This window comes from Amphiprion ocellaris, chromosome 11, assembly GCF_022539595.1.
Source record: "Amphiprion ocellaris isolate individual 3 ecotype Okinawa chromosome 11, ASM2253959v1, whole genome shotgun sequence".
Lineage (NCBI taxonomy): Eukaryota > Metazoa > Chordata > Actinopteri > Pomacentridae > Amphiprion > Amphiprion ocellaris.
In genome coordinates this window covers 25316478-25334705 of record NC_072776.1, presented here as the reverse complement: position 1 = coordinate 25334705, position 18228 = coordinate 25316478, and the positions used below count along the sequence as shown (strand labels likewise).

General features: G+C 40.2%; 2 protein-coding genes across 5 annotated transcripts in view; one reads left to right on the top strand and one right to left on the bottom strand.

The window, feature by feature from the left end:
- Positions 1-4821: 4821 nt before the first annotated feature.
- Positions 4822-7581, bottom strand: si:dkey-251i10.3 (uncharacterized protein LOC553498 homolog). Its single transcript, XM_023298660.3, has one exon. It carries the CDS (start codon positions 7512-7514, stop codon positions 5190-5192), a length of 2325 nt encoding a protein of 774 aa, XP_023154428.1. The 5' UTR covers positions 7515-7581; the 3' UTR covers positions 4822-5189.
- A 3472-nt stretch (positions 7582-11053) lies between these two features.
- ccdc93 (coiled-coil domain containing 93) overlaps positions 11054-18228 on the top strand; it is a 36444-nt gene continuing 29269 nt past the window's right edge. For 2 of the 4 annotated variants that reach the window (XR_008603184.1, XM_055015038.1), the window contains exons 1-3: positions 11054-11245; positions 12216-12329; positions 17788-17882. Coding sequence is in view for 3 of the 4 variants with exons in the window: in XM_055015038.1 (XP_054871013.1) it covers positions 11102-11245; positions 12216-12329; positions 17788-17882 (353 nt within the window). In the remaining variant the exon portion in view is untranslated. The remainder of the gene's footprint in view (positions 11246-12215; positions 12330-17787; positions 17883-18228) is intronic. The other 2 variants (XM_055015036.1, XM_055015037.1) reach the window with 2 other exon arrangements.

Genomic DNA, 18228 nt, shown 5'->3' with positions numbered 1-18228 from the left:
CAGGTGCTTCTGTATAAATGTGAGTGATAGCGTGCGCAGGGTGGATTGTGGGTGTGGATGGTGACGGAGGGGTGGCGCCGGGTCCTCATCATAAATGTCATCCCCATTGAACCGTTGCAGGTCCAGGCTCCAAAATAATAGGCCCTATAATAGGCCCTGTGACCTCTCTGTTGTCTATAATTAACCTCTAACCCCCTCCCTTTCTGCCTCATTCACCAATCCCCAGACAGCCATGATGATGATGAGGTGCATGCTGTTTGCCAAGTCTCTAAAACCTCAGCACCTGATTCCAATGCTGAAGGCAGAGACATAAAATGGATAAAGGGCACTGAAGAAGCAAAAGAAGATGGCTGCTGCTCTTGTGTTGTAGTATACAGTATATGTCACAGGTTTGGGAGAAGCACTCTGCATTTTAGTGTCAAATTTAAAATTTGCTAAGTTCATCTTTCTGAGTAAGAATGTGAATTTTTGCAAAGCAAAGAGACAGAGCAGAGTCAGTCTGATCCTTTCTTCGTGAAAAATGTCAAAATGAATAAATTAAAGATTTATTTCCAGAACTAAGCTTCAATTGTTGATTCAACCTAGACACAAAGGGCATACAGCACAAAGTGTCTGACATCCCCCCCTTTCTCTACATGTGCTTGATATGCTTCTGAATCTGCTTTAACTGTAGCTCAGGCGTGTCTCCTCAACAGGGCTAAAAACAGAAAAGAGAAATGACATGAAGAACACCGGTACCTTCCTTATGCAGGAGCACTGACATTAACCACAACAATGAAGCTTACAAAGAGCAAATTGAGGCAATGGAAGGTGTACACCAAACAAGCCCAAATCACAATAGAAAGTCAAATGATCCCTAATGGCTAGAACTGACACCTGTACATAATGAGATTTTGAGGACACACACACACACACACACACACACACACACACACACACACACACACACACACTTAAATATACATAGGCAACTACAGGAGAAGAGTCACACAAGAAGGAAATGAGACCTAGAATGGGAAAGCTTTTCTCATTCTTTAGTAGCATTCAGGAAGGAGAAGCATCTCTCATCTGTGCCTGCTGGAAACAGGACAGGACTCATTTGTGGTACATCATTGTCTGCACAAATTCTTGGGACTACGAGGAGAAAATGCAAATTCCCTGTTGCTGGAAGCACCACAGAAGCTATGCTAGCATGTGCGTGGCATATTGAATGGTAGCGACAAAGCAGGCTATATCCCCTGTGAGCAAGTCTGCGGAACAATGATTACAGATTGGCCAGTGTGTCCTTAGAATCACAGGGGACTTCAATTCTAATGCTAATCAGTGCTGTTGCCTATTGAAATATATCTGTACTTCCAAGGCAGGCAGAAACAAGATGGAAGAGCCTAGTTAGGCTGTAATTATAGGATGAAGCCCTGTTTGTTTTGATATTTTCGCTCACAGGCGTTTTTGGCAGGCTTGACCTTTTGCACCACCTGCTGGCCTCAGGCTGGTACTAGGGTGATACAAGCTTGTTTTTGTTCTCAGGCACTTTCAAGCAATTATTTGTCACTGGGCATAAACTATTGATGTATGAGATTGACTGTATTCTGTGTGATTCAATGTGATATTTAAGATGGAGTTTGTCAGACACCTCATCTCCCTCTTGTTAGTTGGATTATGTAGGCACAAACTAATTCAATCTCAAGTGGGATTCATCCCGATACAGGTTTTAGCACTCTCACCCTCCCGGCTCCACACACACACACACACTCACACACATACACTGCTTTTGGAAGGTATTTCATTTTCATTCCAAGGAGAGAAACAAGAAGGAGAGCTGAGGTAGAGTGATGCTCAGCTGCACACCCAATGTAGGTTAATGGAAGGGAGGAGAGACTGAGCTCAGGCTAGCTCTGATTGGCCGGCTGGCAACGTGCAGCTTCTGTGCAGCACAACCTGTCAGTATTAATCAGGGGCCATCTCTTAACAGTTAGCCAGGGCTATCAGAGAGGTGCACCCATTGCTATTCAGGATGAAACAGATGATAAATCATTTGTACATAATTAGTGCTCAGCAAGGTTACAACTGACACGTATTTTCATCTTAATTAGGAGGGAAATTTGTTCCATTAATTTAATTTGGCGTGCATGAGCGGCTCTGCACCTAACTGAGTTAATCTTACACCTGTCAGGGTATGAATGGAGTTGGGCCTTGGATTACAGGGTGAAATGGGAAAGAGTCCTCTATCAAATTGTTTCAGGCACAGACCTTCAAAGCAACTGGCAAAAAAACAAAACAAAAAAACTGCAGCTATGAACATCCACTGCCGTGTGTAGGAAAAAGCCACTGTTAATGTACACTTCAATCCACTCAGCTGTTTTCCTATCAGTCTATGAGAGTTGTTTTCTGTCACATCTCATTGTCATAACACTCTGCGAGAACAGAGCAGGGGTACACAGAAGATAAGCTAGTATTACATTTTCAATGCTCTGCAGCCAACCAATTTTGTAGGCATAAATGCGTCTTCATCTTACAACAAATATGTATGCAGATTTCACAAATGGACTCTGTAGAGAAAAACATGTTCCATCATGGGAGCTGTAGGCCCTTCCCAACCCTAGATCTGATTTACAGCCACAACAGTCTTCATATATTTGAGTGAGAATCACTGTCTGATTTTGTTGCAGTTCAGTGGTCAGGAGTAAGTCCAAGGACTGAGTCTCTTTTCATTGTTGAAAGCTGTATGAAGCTGTAGTAATTGCCCCAAAGAGGTGGTTCAATAGAGAGGAAGGTGGAGAATGACTGATTTAGTAACTATAAGGTTTCTAATGGAATTCTCCACTGTCTCTAGGGCACTCAGGCTGACAACCATTACCTGAACTGACGCATAGTCCATTACAGTATCCCTCACTTTAATAGAGTGTCTATCATGTGAAACACAGAGACGTCAGGTGCCAAAGCATGCACTCTCACCCATGTGTGAAGGTTTAACCCAACTGTAATGACTTTTCTTTTAGACATTGCTGCATGGTCTTACAAATGTATTGAACATTAGCAGAGACACACAGTTAAGGAAGACAGGCAGAAACTTCCAAAATACTGCTGTTTGATGCTTTAACCATGACCATTCCCTCTTTCAAGCAGTGCAGTTTGAACGTACACACTCACCTGGGGATCAAAGTTCAACCTTTTAAATATGTTTCAGTTGCATTATTTTCCTACTATCCTGTAAAATGTCTCAAACATCAGGATGGTAGAGGTGTGTTTTGGTTTTGACTGTAAGCAGGGACATAATATTTGTGAAGTGACAACAAAAAAAATCTACGTAACACAGTCTGTAGGAGCAAAACCATTAAAAAGCAATTTAAATACAATAGTTCAGATTCGCATGGGATGTGAAATGGGAATTACATGTGGGGTTTAACTTTGCCATACCATAACCCGATGTTTCTACAGTCCTTAAGGAAACAAATCAACCTCAAAGCAGAAGACCATCACCACTATACAACTGGTTTCAGCTTCTCTTAAAGCTGTCGTTGGTGTGCCCCAAAGATGTCTGCTGCTACTATAACCAAACAACTCTGTCTTTGATTTATGTTCATTTGTTCCAAAAGGGATGCTTTTTGCTTACATGTTTGCTGTTTTGCACTGATCATTAATTTGGACTGCAAAGGCTTTCCCCCAGCAGGCTTCAATGCAGTTCAAATTCCTTTTGCCGTCAATCTCTTCCATGGCAATACTTGAAGAGCTGCCTGCAGATCCTGTGATGAAATGTGGGGGTTCTTGAGACGAGTCTTCTCTTGGGCTGAGTTTGCTGGGGCACTCAGTCCTGGACAAACTGGTAGTCTAAAATCACTTGTAAAAGCATGAATGACCAACAAGTAATAATCTAATCAGTGACAAGAAGATTCCCCACCACTTTGTGTTGCTTCAAAAAAACAAACAAAAAAATATTAGCTAAATATTTGCTGAATTTGTAGTGTATTCAAATTAGCATTTATTAGATAATGGTGGGCTATCTTACTTGTGGCTTGCACAAAAACTCAGTATCAGCTGGTTGAAACTGTCCATACACTTATACAAATCAGCATCTAATCTGCATGCAGAGTTTACACAGGAATGTAACCTGAAAAAGAATCTGTTGTATGCAAAAAACAAAAGTAAAGACAGGCTGTTTGTGTTTTCAGCTTGAAAAACACTAGAAGCCCCAACATCACTGGAATTGTACTATAATTATAAAAAGCAGAAACTCTGCAACCTTCACAACTACAACCCACAGGCAATAAGGATCATAAATGTACTTGGGAAAACTGTGTCTGTTTAAATTCAGTGTGCTTTTACAGTCAGGCAGGCCAAAAGTCATTGTTACGTTAAACACCTGTCTGAGGAATATTTCGTCCTACCTTTGAATAAATCCCAGTCTGAAATTGATTAAGTCCATCAAGATAAAAACAATACAGTGTAATGTAAAAGTAATGTACTGATGAAGGAATAAACATAAGACAGAAATTTGTTTATTTGGCCTATTCTCTTTGATTTAATGGAATGGATAAAAAATAAAAACACCTACCAATATAAAACTGTATTCTACTGTTCAACAGAGCCACACACTAGAGTCTCCAAAATGACTATAGATTTCTACAACACTTCACTCAGACAGTTAAAACAGAAGCGAACATTATACGTCCTTAATGAAGGACTGCTGCATTACATTGTATTGGTTCTATCTATGTGTATCAACTGCATACACTTGTATATTGCTAAGAATAGACAGTAAACTGCATCCAGCTAGGCTGTGTAGGCTGGAACTTAAATGAAGAGGACCTGGTAAAAACACAATTTGTAAGCTTGCCACAACATCTTTAATTCCAAACGTGCAATTTATTTCAAATATTCTTAAACAATTACTTGATTTTATATATTTGATTTCACTGATTTTGATATCAAACACACATGAAAAACTCAAGGAAAGAGATCAGTTAAAGAAGTTTGCATTCTTTCAGCTCTCTATATGCTCAGATATTCTCACAGTCTGGAAAAATGCCATACAGAACAAACTGCATTTAAAGGGTAAGTTTTTCAGGTCTATCTTAAAATGGTGAAGCTATCACTCAATAGCCACAGAACAACTGATGAGTGGAGAAATACTAACAATCTGCCATCACTGTGTACATACTATTTACTCTGGATCATAGTAATAACGGTTTCTAATATTTAATTTTCAATGAGTCCACACAGCTGTTTTTTCCTGCAGACACTTTTACCTTCACCAGCTCCTCCTGAGCCATGGGCTCAATGATAGTGCCCAGCTGGGTGACCACCTTGGGCTTGGTAATCTTTTTAACAGTCCGCTCTGTGTTCCAGGTGCGTCCCAGTGGTGAGCGAATGGTGCTTTCGAACTGCGTGTGATTCTCAAAGGGAAAGGGCAGCGAGTTCACCTGGTGGAGGCTGATGAAGCTGTTCCTCTTCTCCGAGATGATGACGCTGGGTAGATGCTGATCTTTCCTGGGTGGAGGTGGTGCATTCTTGACTCTGAACCTCCTGCGTTTGCTGCGTGATGGCTTGAGGCCTGTCCCTCCCCACTCGCCCCACCCAGGTAGTGTCAGGTCCAGTATCTTAGATGTCCCTACATCCTCCTGCTTCCTCTTGTCCTTTAGGAATTCTGAGATGACATCGTCTCCAGCAAAAGCCTCTTTAATGAGACCCCTCTGGTCCAGCTTTTCTTCCAACTCCTCAGAGGCCTCGATAGTTGGAGCGAGCAAGACTTTCATGACTTTTGTCTCTTTGGTGAGTACTTCTTTCAGTTGAATCTTTTTCTTTCTTTTTCTGCTTTTACCTGCCTTTTGTGTTGTAGATGGGAGGTTTTCTGTGGATAGGGGCTTCTGGGATTCAACATGTACTTTATCAGTGGCTGAGTTGTCCTGAGTGAGAAGCTCCACACTCCCCAAAGTCCTGATCCTTATCACTTCTGCTTCCAGCTGAGTTGAAGTATCTGTGCGACCAGCATCACCTGCTCCTTCAACTCTACTCTGACCTTCAACTATTTCATGGAAAAGGTTTGTGAACTCGCAAAGCCTCTCTTCTTCTTTGTCAGAAGCATATCCATCCTCAGCTGCAGCTTTGCTTTCTTCCTCTTCCTCCTCATCCACAGACATTTCTACTGCTGTGTCAGTCTCCAGGGCCTGGCGCAGTTTCCTTCTGCTGTCAAACTCTCTGAGGATCACATTGTCTTCCGTTTCCTCAACTTTCTCCTCCTCTTCAGCTATATATTCCATCCCTCCAGACTGTTCTGTTGTCAGACCCACAGTGTCACTATTCGCTTCTTCTTCTGTGGGATCTTCAGAGAGCCTTCCTCTCATCCAAGGATTTGAAGAATCCAGATCTTGCTCAGCATCATTTACAAAGTCAGGAAGCAGTTCTGGGTCACCTGCTTCCTCCTCTTCTTCATCATCACCATTCAGTGAGGTCACCAGCTTCTGGGTCAGGTGTTTGTTCACCTCCAGCTGCTGCTGCATGGCTTTGCGAGCCCCCTCATTGTATTTAGCCATAATAGCCCTGGACTTGGCCCACTTGCCACTGTTCTGATGTTTTAGTGACATCCTCTCCTGCATCCTGGCAACCTCCATCTTATTCAGCTCCTCCAAGGCAGCAGCTGGATCTGTCTTTACCATCTCGTCAAACTGCTTCAGAAACTCTTTACGCTTGGCTTTGTTCTGTACTTTGTGGAATTTTTTGCTTTTGATCTTTTTCTCTCTCCGGGCCTGGGCCTCATAGTAGGACTGTAGAGCCCTGGCTTTCTGCAACTCTGCGCGGCGGACCTTGGCTTCCTCCAGGCTCATCGCCCTCATTGAAGCCTGTTCAATGGGGGTCAGGATGGGGTCGTTAATGGGCTGCTTGTTGGCAGACAGGAGGGCAAAAATTTCCTGCTCGAGTGGGGTTTGGGCCTTCCAGCCAGTCACCACTCTCTCCATGGGTTTGGGGCCCGAAGGCTCCTGATTGAGGGGGAACATGAGCTGCTCGGCCCTCTGGTTCTGTGAGATAATACTTTTCCATCGGCTAATATCAGTAGCTGCCTTCTGAAAAGCCACATCTCTCTGAATCCTCTCACTCTCCTGTTTGCTGAGAGGGCATTCAATGGTCTTACTGCGCTGCAGATTCTTAAGCTGCTTCTTGGTCTTGGCAGGGACGGTGGAGGTTTTTTCTATGATCTGGATGAGGTCGGACAATTCCACTCTCTCACTCTCGTCCTCCGCATTAACCATAAATTCAGACATCTGCACAGCAGCCTCGGATCTCTCTCCCAGAGCTTTCCTCCTCTTACCCCCGAGAGCGCTGATGGCCTCCAGCAGATGTTGACGTTTTCGTTCATCCTCGCCATCCTCCTCCTCACTGATAATTTCTTCATCTGCTCCCTTTAAATCATCGTCGTCATCGTAGACAACCTCTGGCTTCAGCGCTGTGCTGTTCACCGTCACTTCGGAGCTTTTTTTAAAGACCTTTTTACTCATTTTTGCTTTTGAAACTTTAGCCATGCTGGACTAAACACCGCGAAGCGGACTGGACAGCTGTGCACGCACGTGTACCGTAAACCGAGCAGCTGTCGTAAAATTGTCACCGTAATGTGAGCGGCATTGTCGCAAAAATATATGATGACGTCCCCTCATGAGATGATAACAGTTACGGAGGATACACTTCTAAACAAAGACGAAAAAATAAAATGTGAACTTAGTCATCATGAGAAACAGCTTCCTTTAAATAAAATCGGAAGAAAATAAGTGAAAATATAGTTTCTGAGTTCATATAATTTTATTTTTTTCACATGCTTATGAATATTTTTATTTAAGTTTACAATGCTGGATTGGTCTTTATTATAGTGAACATATAACTGAGAGCTCTGCAAGGAAGAACAGCGATTTAAATAAGAGGAAGATCCTCTGATTTAAAGAGGGCAGTGAAGAGAAATAACATTCCTTCTCAAGTAGAGACACTTAAGGAAAAAGCAGACCCACTTTTGTGTCTCATTGGTGCAAATACTTAGACTGAAATATTTAGCATTGGTGGAAGATACACTCACATATTTTACTCAAGTAAAAGAGACATAGAATAGAAATGCTCTTACAGTTTTTGTCAGTCGCTTTGGTACATTTCTCAGATTAGAACTGAAATTCTCAAAACTACTTGTTCAAGCTTCACGTCATTATGTCATTTGTGCTCATGAAAAAACTTTCTCATTTCTTTGAACAAGTTGCAAATGCTTTGCTACATCCATGCAAATGATTATGTAAAATTATCTGCTGTTTCCTACATTATCAATAGCTTATGTCATGTTGATCAAAATGTTTTATAATGGGTCTCTGTTGAATAGTCTCACCCTCCACAACATTTAGGCATTGGATCATCATATAAGTCTTTACATGTAAAATGATTGAACAAGTTGCTATAATATATCAAGGATATTTCTATACATTTCTCTAATGAAGGGTGATGTGCAAAGGGTTAGGGTTTGCTGAAACTGCTCAAAGGTGCATTTCATTAACCATCAATTGGCAACTAGATATATATATATATATATATATATATATATATATATATATATATATATATATATATATATATATATATATATATATATATATATATATATATATACACACATGTGGGCAAAATTGTTGGTACCCCTCGGTTAATGAAAGAAAAACCCACACTGGTCACAGAAATAATTTGAATCTGACAAAAGTAATAATAAATAAAAATTCTATGAAAATTAACCAATGAAAATCAGACATTGCTTTTGAACTGTGGTTCAACAGAATTATTTTTTAAAAACTCATGAAACAAGCCTAGACAAAAATTATGGTACCCCTAGAAAAGACTGAAAATAATGTGACCATAGGGACATGTTCAATCAAGGTGTGTCCTCTAATTAACATCACAGGTGTCTACAAACTTGTAATCAGTCAGTCGGCCTATTTATAGGGTTACAGTAGTCACTGTGCTGTTTGGTGACATGGTGTGTACCACACTAAACATGGACCAGAGGAAGCCAAGGAGAGAGTTGTCTTAGGAGATTAGAAAGAAAATTATAGACAAGCATGTTAAAGGTAAAGGCTATAAGTCCATCTCCAAGCAGGTTGAGGCTCCTGTGACTACAGTTGCACATGTTGCAAATTTAAGATCCATGGGACTGTAGCCAACCTCCCTGGACGTGGTCGCAGGAGGAAAATTGATGACAAATGGAAGAGACGGATAATAGGAATGGGAACAAAAGAGCCCAGAACAACCTCTAAAGACATTAAAGGTGAACTCCAAGGTCAAGGTACATCAGTGTCAGATCGCACCATCCGTCGTTGTTTGAGCCAAAGTGGACTTCATGGGAGATGACCAAGGAGGACACCATTGTTGAAAACAAATCATAAAAAAAGCCAGACTGGAATTTGCCAAACTACATGTTGACAAGCCACAAACCTTCTGGGAGAATGTCCTATCGACAGACAAGACAAAACTGGAACTTTTTGGCAAGGCACATCAGCTCTACGTTCACAGATGCAAAAATGAAACATATCAAGTAAAGAACACTGTCCCAAATGTGAAACATGGACGAGGCTCTGTTATGTTCTGGGGCTGCTTTGCTGCATCTGGTACAGGGTGTCTTGAATCTGTGCAGGGTACAATGAAATCTCATGACTATCAAGGTATTCTACAGAGAAATGTGCTGCCCAGTGTCAGAAAGCTTGGTCTCAGTTGCAGGTCATAGGTCTTGCAACAGGATAATGACCCAAAACACAGCTAAAAACAGCCAACAATGGCTAAGAGGAAAACATTGGACTATTCTGAAGTGGCCTTCTATGAGCCCTGATCTAAATCCTATAGAACATCTGTGGAAGGAGCTGAAATATGGCATCTGGAGAAGGAACCCTTCAAACCTGAGACAACTGGAGCAGTCTGCTCATGAGGAGTGAACCAAAATACCTGCTGAGAGGTGCAGAAGTCTCACTGACAGTTACAGAAATCGTTTGATTGCAGTGATTGCCTCAAAAGGTTGTGCAACAAAATACTAAGTTAAGGGTACCATCATTTTTGTCCAGGCCTGTTTCATGAGTTTATTTTTTAAAATAATTCTGTTAGACCACGGTTCAAAAGCAATGTCTGATTTTCATTGGATAATTTTCATTGAATTTTTTTTTATTATTACTTTTGTCAGATTCAAATTATTTCTGTGACCACTGTGGGTTTTTCTTTCATTAACTGAGAGGTACCAACATTTTTGTCCACGTGTGTAGCTGGAGCACAACACAATGTTACAATGTCTGATAGTGGAAGGACAAGGAATTTGGACAAGGTCAAGGGAAGAAGAAGAAGAAGAAGAAGAAGAAGAAGAAGAAGAAGAAGAGCTTACAATGGCCGACGCTGGTTGAAGGGTGCAGCCAAATTTTGGGAGAACAACTGTGTACTCAATCATTCAGACTTTTCGTTGACAGAACAGGTAGGTAATCTGACAATAGGCACTGTACTGTAATACGGTGTACTTTCTGTAATGCTTCATACAATATATTCCACTTTCATTTTACAATATACAGTAAGTATACTTTATACAGCGACATTTTATCTTACTCAGTTTACTCAGTTTTTACTAAGTATAAGCGAAGCTAATGAAACATTTGATAGTTTATTACGTATTATTGATGAACATGTAGCAAAAAATTTGAAAAAAGAATGTTAATTTTTCAAAAATTTTGAAGCCCAAATGTCCTCCAATTCTGGAATGACCCTTGTGAATTCAAATTGTAAAGTAACACTAAAAAGTCGTGCAGAATTGCAGTGATATTTATTATTATTATTATTATTATTATTATTATTATTATTATTATTATTATTATTATTATTATTATTATTATTATTATTATTATTATTCGTCTTTCTTCTAACCAGCATTTTAACAAGCCCAGTGCTCCCTCTGCTGTTGAAAAGTACGCATGCCCACCGTTTTGTCTGTTACCTAACTGTCACAGTCGGTGATTGTCCAGTGTTTAAAAAAGTCTACGGTTCCAAATTCTAGATGAGATAAAAACATGTTTTAATGTTTCTATTTGCGTGGAGCCAAACTCAAACTTAGCAGTGAATGACTGTCAGTCATATGCAGCTGTCATGTGACCTGGCATCAGCACTTCAGCTCAACATGGCGGCGGGTACGTCTGTATTCCACAGGATGAGAACTGGCTCGAAAATAGGAGCCCAATACGACCAAGAAGGCAACGTCATTCAGGTAGAGATCACTTTTATCGTTTTTTCTGCTACAATGCACTGACTGTAAAACTGCGGTCTACATAAGTTAACACTGAGGCTGGTTAGCTAACGGTGGAGTTCGCTTGTAACTGGTAAACTGTGTTTAGCCGTTGAAATGCCTCATTTGTAAGTTGAACAGCAGTTTCAAGGCAAAATGGAGGAATGTCAGTGAGGGTCTGACAGCAGACGGAAACATGAATGCCAGAAGCGTAACGGGGAACCTTTAATCTGTTAATTGTGCCGTTTTCAAGTTATTTCAGAGTGAAATGACTATAAAATGTAAAACGCTGTTCTCTTGGCAAAATACGGTCATGCCACTTTCTTTCTATGCTTAGCCCATGCGCCACATTACTATACTATCGACCAGTGTTTCTCAAACTCTGTGCCTTGGAATTAGTCCAAACTGTATGATTTACAGTTGTAATCATGTGTAAAGGTGTGTCTTGAAAATATATTTTCAGACGTTTTATTTCTTTGCACTTTGGCCGGAAGAAGTATTGCAGGTCTTGTTGAGGAAGAAAATTTGAATAATGAAGTCCCAACACAACTATCCAATTGTTATACTCACTTCACCCTGTAGAGGCTTGTTGGGCTGACAGAGGGTACACCCTAGACAGATCGCCCACTTGCACACCTATGACCAATATAGAATCCCCAGTTAACCTACCATGCATGCCTTCTGAATTTGGGAGGATGCCAGTGTACCTGGAGAAAGGCTTTAACTCTTGAGATAAATGACAGATGAATCGATTGAGAGCGTTTTTTATTCTTGCTTTTGTAAAATAAATAAATATCATCAACTATTCATAAAATATTCAAGGTTACAACTTCTGATGCCCAGGCCTAACCTAACAATACGTCTGGTGTATGCTAATGCATTAGGGCACAGTCAGAGGTTGTCCGTCCTTTGTCATCAGCTATCTGAGCTATAAAGTGGTTTTGACTTCCAGGTGGAAACCCGAGAGGATGAAGAGCAGCGTGTCAAGCTGGCAGAGATCCTGGAGCTTCTGCTGGCAGCTGGATACTTCAGAGCCCGGATCAAAGGACTGTCACCTTTTGATAAGGTACACACAGGACTTGTTTGAGTTCTGTCAGTGACCCTTTATGTTCTTGGGAAAATCCCTCGATCCACTCTACAAGGGAAGGGGCATCTTGTTTGTCACTTTTGTGTAACTTGTACCATCTATGCATTTTCATTACAGATATCTGAAAATAATATGGCAAATGTCTGCAGCTAAAGTATGAATAATTGTAATTCAAGTATCAGATATCTACAGTTTAATTCAGTTTTTTTTGACCAGTCAAATTCTAATTTAGGATATTTACACTGTCCCTTTTAGATAGCTTAGATTAAATTTCAGCTGTTGAAGACACTGTAAATATCTCAAACTGGAATTCAGCCTAGTCAAAGTGTAATTGCAGAGGAGGCTGTTGGCTTGCTTATCCAACATACTATGATACTGCCACCATGACCACATATAACAAGCAGTTTTATCCCCATGTCAACTAGAAACCAAAGCTCAAGTAAATTTTAATCAAAATTCACTGATGAATGAAGCTTTTATTTTCCACAAATTCCTTGCTGATAAGCTGTTAATGTTTCACCGCATTTTCTAACAATCTTATCCACCACAGAATATGCCATTGCTTCTGTTCAAATTCTTTGCTGGACCAACACCCAGTGGGAAGTTTCGTATGAGCAGTGTCATACACAACAGTTCAGATTAGTTGGTATTATTCTGGCTAGTCCAAACTGAATTACAGATATGTCCAACTGTTGTTTTGTCTCGCCAGAATAACTTTATAGATATCTGCAACAAAAATTTGTACTAGTCACAGTGTAATTACAACTAGTCAAAACCAAGTTGTTGATATCTCTAAGTTAAATTCACACAGAGATTCTTTAAGACAAAAATATCAATGTCAGAAACAATGCCAAATAAATGTTACATATTAATTTTATTTTTCGCTTTCAGTGGCTTATTTTTAAAATCGACATCAGGCCTGACCACAATTAAATAAAAATATACATTCATTTTCACTCATTTTAAAGATTTTAACTTTTTCAATGCCAGTTTGTTTACATGATGTCATTGTTCTTTATGAAAAAAGACAATAAGAAGTGATATAATAATATATATACTATATTACTATATAGTAAGAAAGTAAGTGTTAAGTAGAAAATAGTTTTTTGATAATCAGTCTGGAATGAATAAGAGCAACATTGATTGCATTACTTTTATGCAATGATATTTAATAAAAACTCATACTCCAGACCTGAGAGGACAATAAAGCCATAACCATATTATATATTAAAATAATTTCCACTTTCACTGAGGCAGATTTTTTAAGGAACCTCTGTCATGATCATAGCTACAGTGGGGATCGAAAGTTTGGGCACCCCAGGTAAAAATTTGTATTAATGTGCATAAAGAAGACAAGGAATGATGGAAAAATCTCCAAAAGGCATCAAATTACAGATGACACATTCTTATAATATGTCAAAAAAAGTTAGATTTTATTTCCATCATTTACACTTTCAAAATAACAGAAAACACAATAATGGCATCTGCAAAAGTTTGGGCACCCTGCAGAGTTTATAGGATGCACCACCCCCTTTGGAAAGCTGAGACCTGACAGTGTCATGGATTGTTCACAATCATCGTCTGGAAAGACCAGGTTACATTTCTAACATTCATCCTCAGTTTTGAGTCATCTGAATCTTGCTCATCGTCAGCAGGCTGCATGATTAGCTCCAGAGCTTTATGAGCTGTGAATCTTTTCAGGTGAATATGAAATGACCAGCCCCCCCATATATGTGTGTGTGTGTGTGTGTGTGTGTGTGTGTGTGTGTGTGTGTGTGTGTGTGTGTGTGTGTGTGTGTGTGTGTGTGTGTGTGTGTGTGTGTGTGTGTGTGTGTGTGTGTGTGTGTGTGTGTGTGTGTGTGTGTGTGTGTGTGTGTGTGTGTGTGTGTGTGTGTGTGTGTGTGTGTGTGTGTGTGTGTGTGTAGGGTAGTTGTAATACCATCTGTGCAAACTCCCTTATTCACTAAATTTACCCCTTCATGAGCCTGCTTACCTTCACAGACTCGCGCTCTGTGTTGGTAAAACCACTGTATACCTGAATATATATATATATATATATATATATATATATATATATATATATATATATATATATATATATATATATCTGAATACGAATAGTCACCCCACTACAGCGAACTTTGCATTAGACATGTTCCTTGGGATGCCATGTTGGGACATGTGTACTAGGGCTGCAACTATCGATTATTTTAGTAATCGAGTATTCCATCGATTTTTCTGGCGATTAATCGAGTAATCGATTTCAGCACTTGGCATGCGTGTTACAGCATCAAAAGCGGAAGTGAGCGCACAGTGCAACAGAAATAACCGTGCTGGTGGAACACGGGGGACATCTGCAGTGTATTGTGCATATATAGTATAGTACAGTGGTATTCAACTAAAACTCAAAGCTATGGAAACTCGACATGTATTTAGTTGGTGATGCAGAAATCACATAAATATGTTTTTTTGTTTGGTCCGTAGAAACTGCTGGTACTGCAGCTGATAGAACAAAAATAAGAAAACTGATTAGTTTATTAGTATTTATTACAGAGAATATTCAATCAGTAACATTAGCTTCACTTTGATTTGGCCACAAATTACAGGGATTTCCTTCGTTATGAGACAGTGTCAGACCTACATGCACTTCAGTAGAATATCGTGTTTAAGTTTATGAAATGATCGATGATAGTTTCATTGTGTAGCTGTCAGTTACAAATAATCAGCTGCATTGACCGGTAAAATAAATACTTTCGCATGTTTAACAGTTTTCTACCAGCATTCCTGTCTTGCATCATTCCCTGTAGCAGCTTTTTACCGTCATAAATTTTTGTGTTCCTCATAGTTCTCAGGTAAAACAACCTGTTCACGATTGGTTTATTTTGAGCAGAAAACGAGTCAAATGAAGCGTTAAACGCAGTAAAGCTAAAAAGTTTGTGTGGACGTGTTTGAAGTAGAAAGTGAGTTAACAAAGAAAGTTGAAAACTACCTTCATATCTGTTAACTCTGAGTGAGGTTTTGGTTTTTGCCAAACCGACTTACACAAAGAAAGCCTTGACTGTGTGAAACTGCCATAGAAGCGTCCCATCAAATTTAAAATCCCCTTATAATTTGTTGATTATAGAGCCGTGTCTGTATAGGATGAAGTCTTGGTCCAGACTCCTACCACAGTCCAGCAGTTAGTGACCTGGGGTCTCGTATATAGTGGATTAAGCGAAGCCTTGATTCAGAGACTTTTGCCTTGAGGAATTTTAGTAATCAAATTACTCGAATAACTCGAGGAATCGTTTCAGCCCTAATGTGCACTACTCATGAGTTGAGCTGAGTGACTGTAGTAAATGACGTGTCACAAGAGATTGCAGGCAAAGTCGTCAGTGGAAGTCCTTCTTTTTTACTATGTGGAATGAAGCCACAGACATAGCAGTTTATAGGGGCTGGGATGTTTTCAGCCAGCAAATTGGCAAGCTGGAGGTACATGTTACTTGATGGTTTGTGGCTTGTTTCACTTGGTGTGCACTGCAAGTCACATTTGTGCTGTCTGTGACTCCCTCTGTTTTGAACGTATAATCTACTTTGCACTTTAGTTATGAGTTGAATTTCTGCAGTTTCTGAAACTCCAGTATCTACATTGCTCCTGTGCTGTGGGTGTCCTGCATCTTCTTCTCGGCCACCTGTGACTGCGCTGCTCCTCTGTTATTTTGTTAGCTGTAGATGTCCTTCGTCGTCTTCTGCTCCTCTGCTTACACAAGCTCTTTTGAAGGGTGGACCCAGTGTTCTAGATTTCTCATGAAGGTGAAGAAGCTGCCTTTTTTTGCAGTCCTCTGTAGTCAAGAATGTCCTCTTCACACTTGTTGCCATCTTGGTGATGAGAATGATGTTGAGTGGTTTGGCATTCAGGGTGTTTTCCGGTGGAGCTCTCTGATAAGGTCCCAGTGTCCTTGCTGAGCTGCTTGTTGTGGTACAATTCGTCGCTGGGAAAAGAATGGACAGCTTTTGCCTGATTGGAGTAGATCTTAATGATAATGTCAATGAGGCTGGAGGCAACAGAGTTCTGTAAACAGATGAGAATGCAGGATAGTAGGTGGTGAGGCCAGCGACTGCAGATCAGAGACATGTAGCTCCAGATCCAGAGACATCCATGGAGAGAGCAAGCACAGGACACAGGACCTCGGGGGAAACACAGAGTTAGTGACAGGTAATGGTTATATAACAGCATACAGAGAGCAGAGGAGAGGATCCAACATCTTTTGGAACTACAGTTCAACAGACCTTCAACAACACATAGCAACAACAACAATAATTGAGTTTTCAAAAGGATCCCTTTCAACAATACAATTTGGAGTGATGAGCCACTGGCATGTCCTTGGTCTGGGAAAAGAGTCTTCTCTGAAGTATATTGCCATTTGGGCCACGGCACCATATTGTTAAGGAAATTTACCAATAGCCCCAATGCGCGTTTGCTGTAGTGGAGTGTTTATTAATGTTCCGGTATACAATGGTTTTACAAACACACAGAGTGTGAGTTTGTGAAGGTATGCAGACTCAGAACAATTACAGAGTAAACCATTTTATGCAATTGATCAGGCAGTTGGGAGGGAACAGTATGAAAGCACAGAAAAGAATAGTGGTCAATTTGCATATAGTTGCCCATAAATGACAAATGGTGATGGAATCAAGAGGTTAGAGACAAAAAGTCTGGCAGACAGTTACCAACAACAAAAGGTGATTCAATTAGGACAAGTGGCAGACAGCAAATTGTAATTATCAATGACAATGGTAATGGAATAAAGAGCGACACTAGGGGTGTCTGTAGCTAAAGGATGTGCTATTTTCTTCTTCAACATATAACTGGGAAAAGGTGTGTGTATATGTGTAAGAGAATGAAAGACAGAGCAAAGTGTCCGGAGGTCCAGAGTGTAATTTTTTGCATACAGTTACACACCTTTCCAAATTTTATGCCAAATACATCAACACTGCCAAAATGATGTAAAAATTATACATGAAAAGGGTAAAAAACTTGACGTAAGGGTTAAATGTTACGATGTCAGTGCAATTACTTGTACTTGTCTCGTACAATTAGTTGACAAAACTGTCAGTGGTCTGCACTTGTATAGCCCCTTTCTACCTTAGTGGTAGAAAGGGGCTTTAAAACATTGTAAAGCTTTGCATCTTTACAATGTTTTCCATTCACCTATTCACACACACAGTCACACACAAATGGTGACAGAGCTGCTACGCAAGGTGCCAGCAACTTGGGGCCTAGTGTTTTGTCCAAAGACACTTCGACCTATGGAGGGGCTGGGAATCGAACCTCCAACTTTGCAGTCAGCGGACAACCCGCTCTACCATCTGAGCCACAGAAACCCAGTCTCATTGCTTTATCGCACCTGTCAACCTCCAACCCCACTAAGCTGTTTCCTCCATTTCTCCTGCACAGGTGGTCGGTGGTATGACCTGGTGCATCACAACATGTAACTTTGACGTTGATGTAGATCTTCTTTTTCAAGAAAACTCAACCATTGGCCAGAAAATGTAAGTGAAATGCCAGCTGGCAGCACCACTTTTGAATGCAGTTAAAATGAATAAAACTGTGTGCCTGATTTTTCATTTTGTGCATTTTTAAAAGCATAAGAGCAGATGGATGATTGGACAAAAAGAGTATTTTCTTCCCTACTTCCCATTTTTCCCCTGTGCACATAAAAGCACTGCAGTTAACTTTGTATTCATCACTTTTCAAAAATAGCAATATCAACACTGATGTTGTACAGACTATGGCCACGACTTCACCCTGTTTACAGTGTCCACTGAACCTGCAATGTCGCAGATATTGATTTTGTAGCTGGTTTAAACATCAGCTATACATTATGAAAAAAACTGT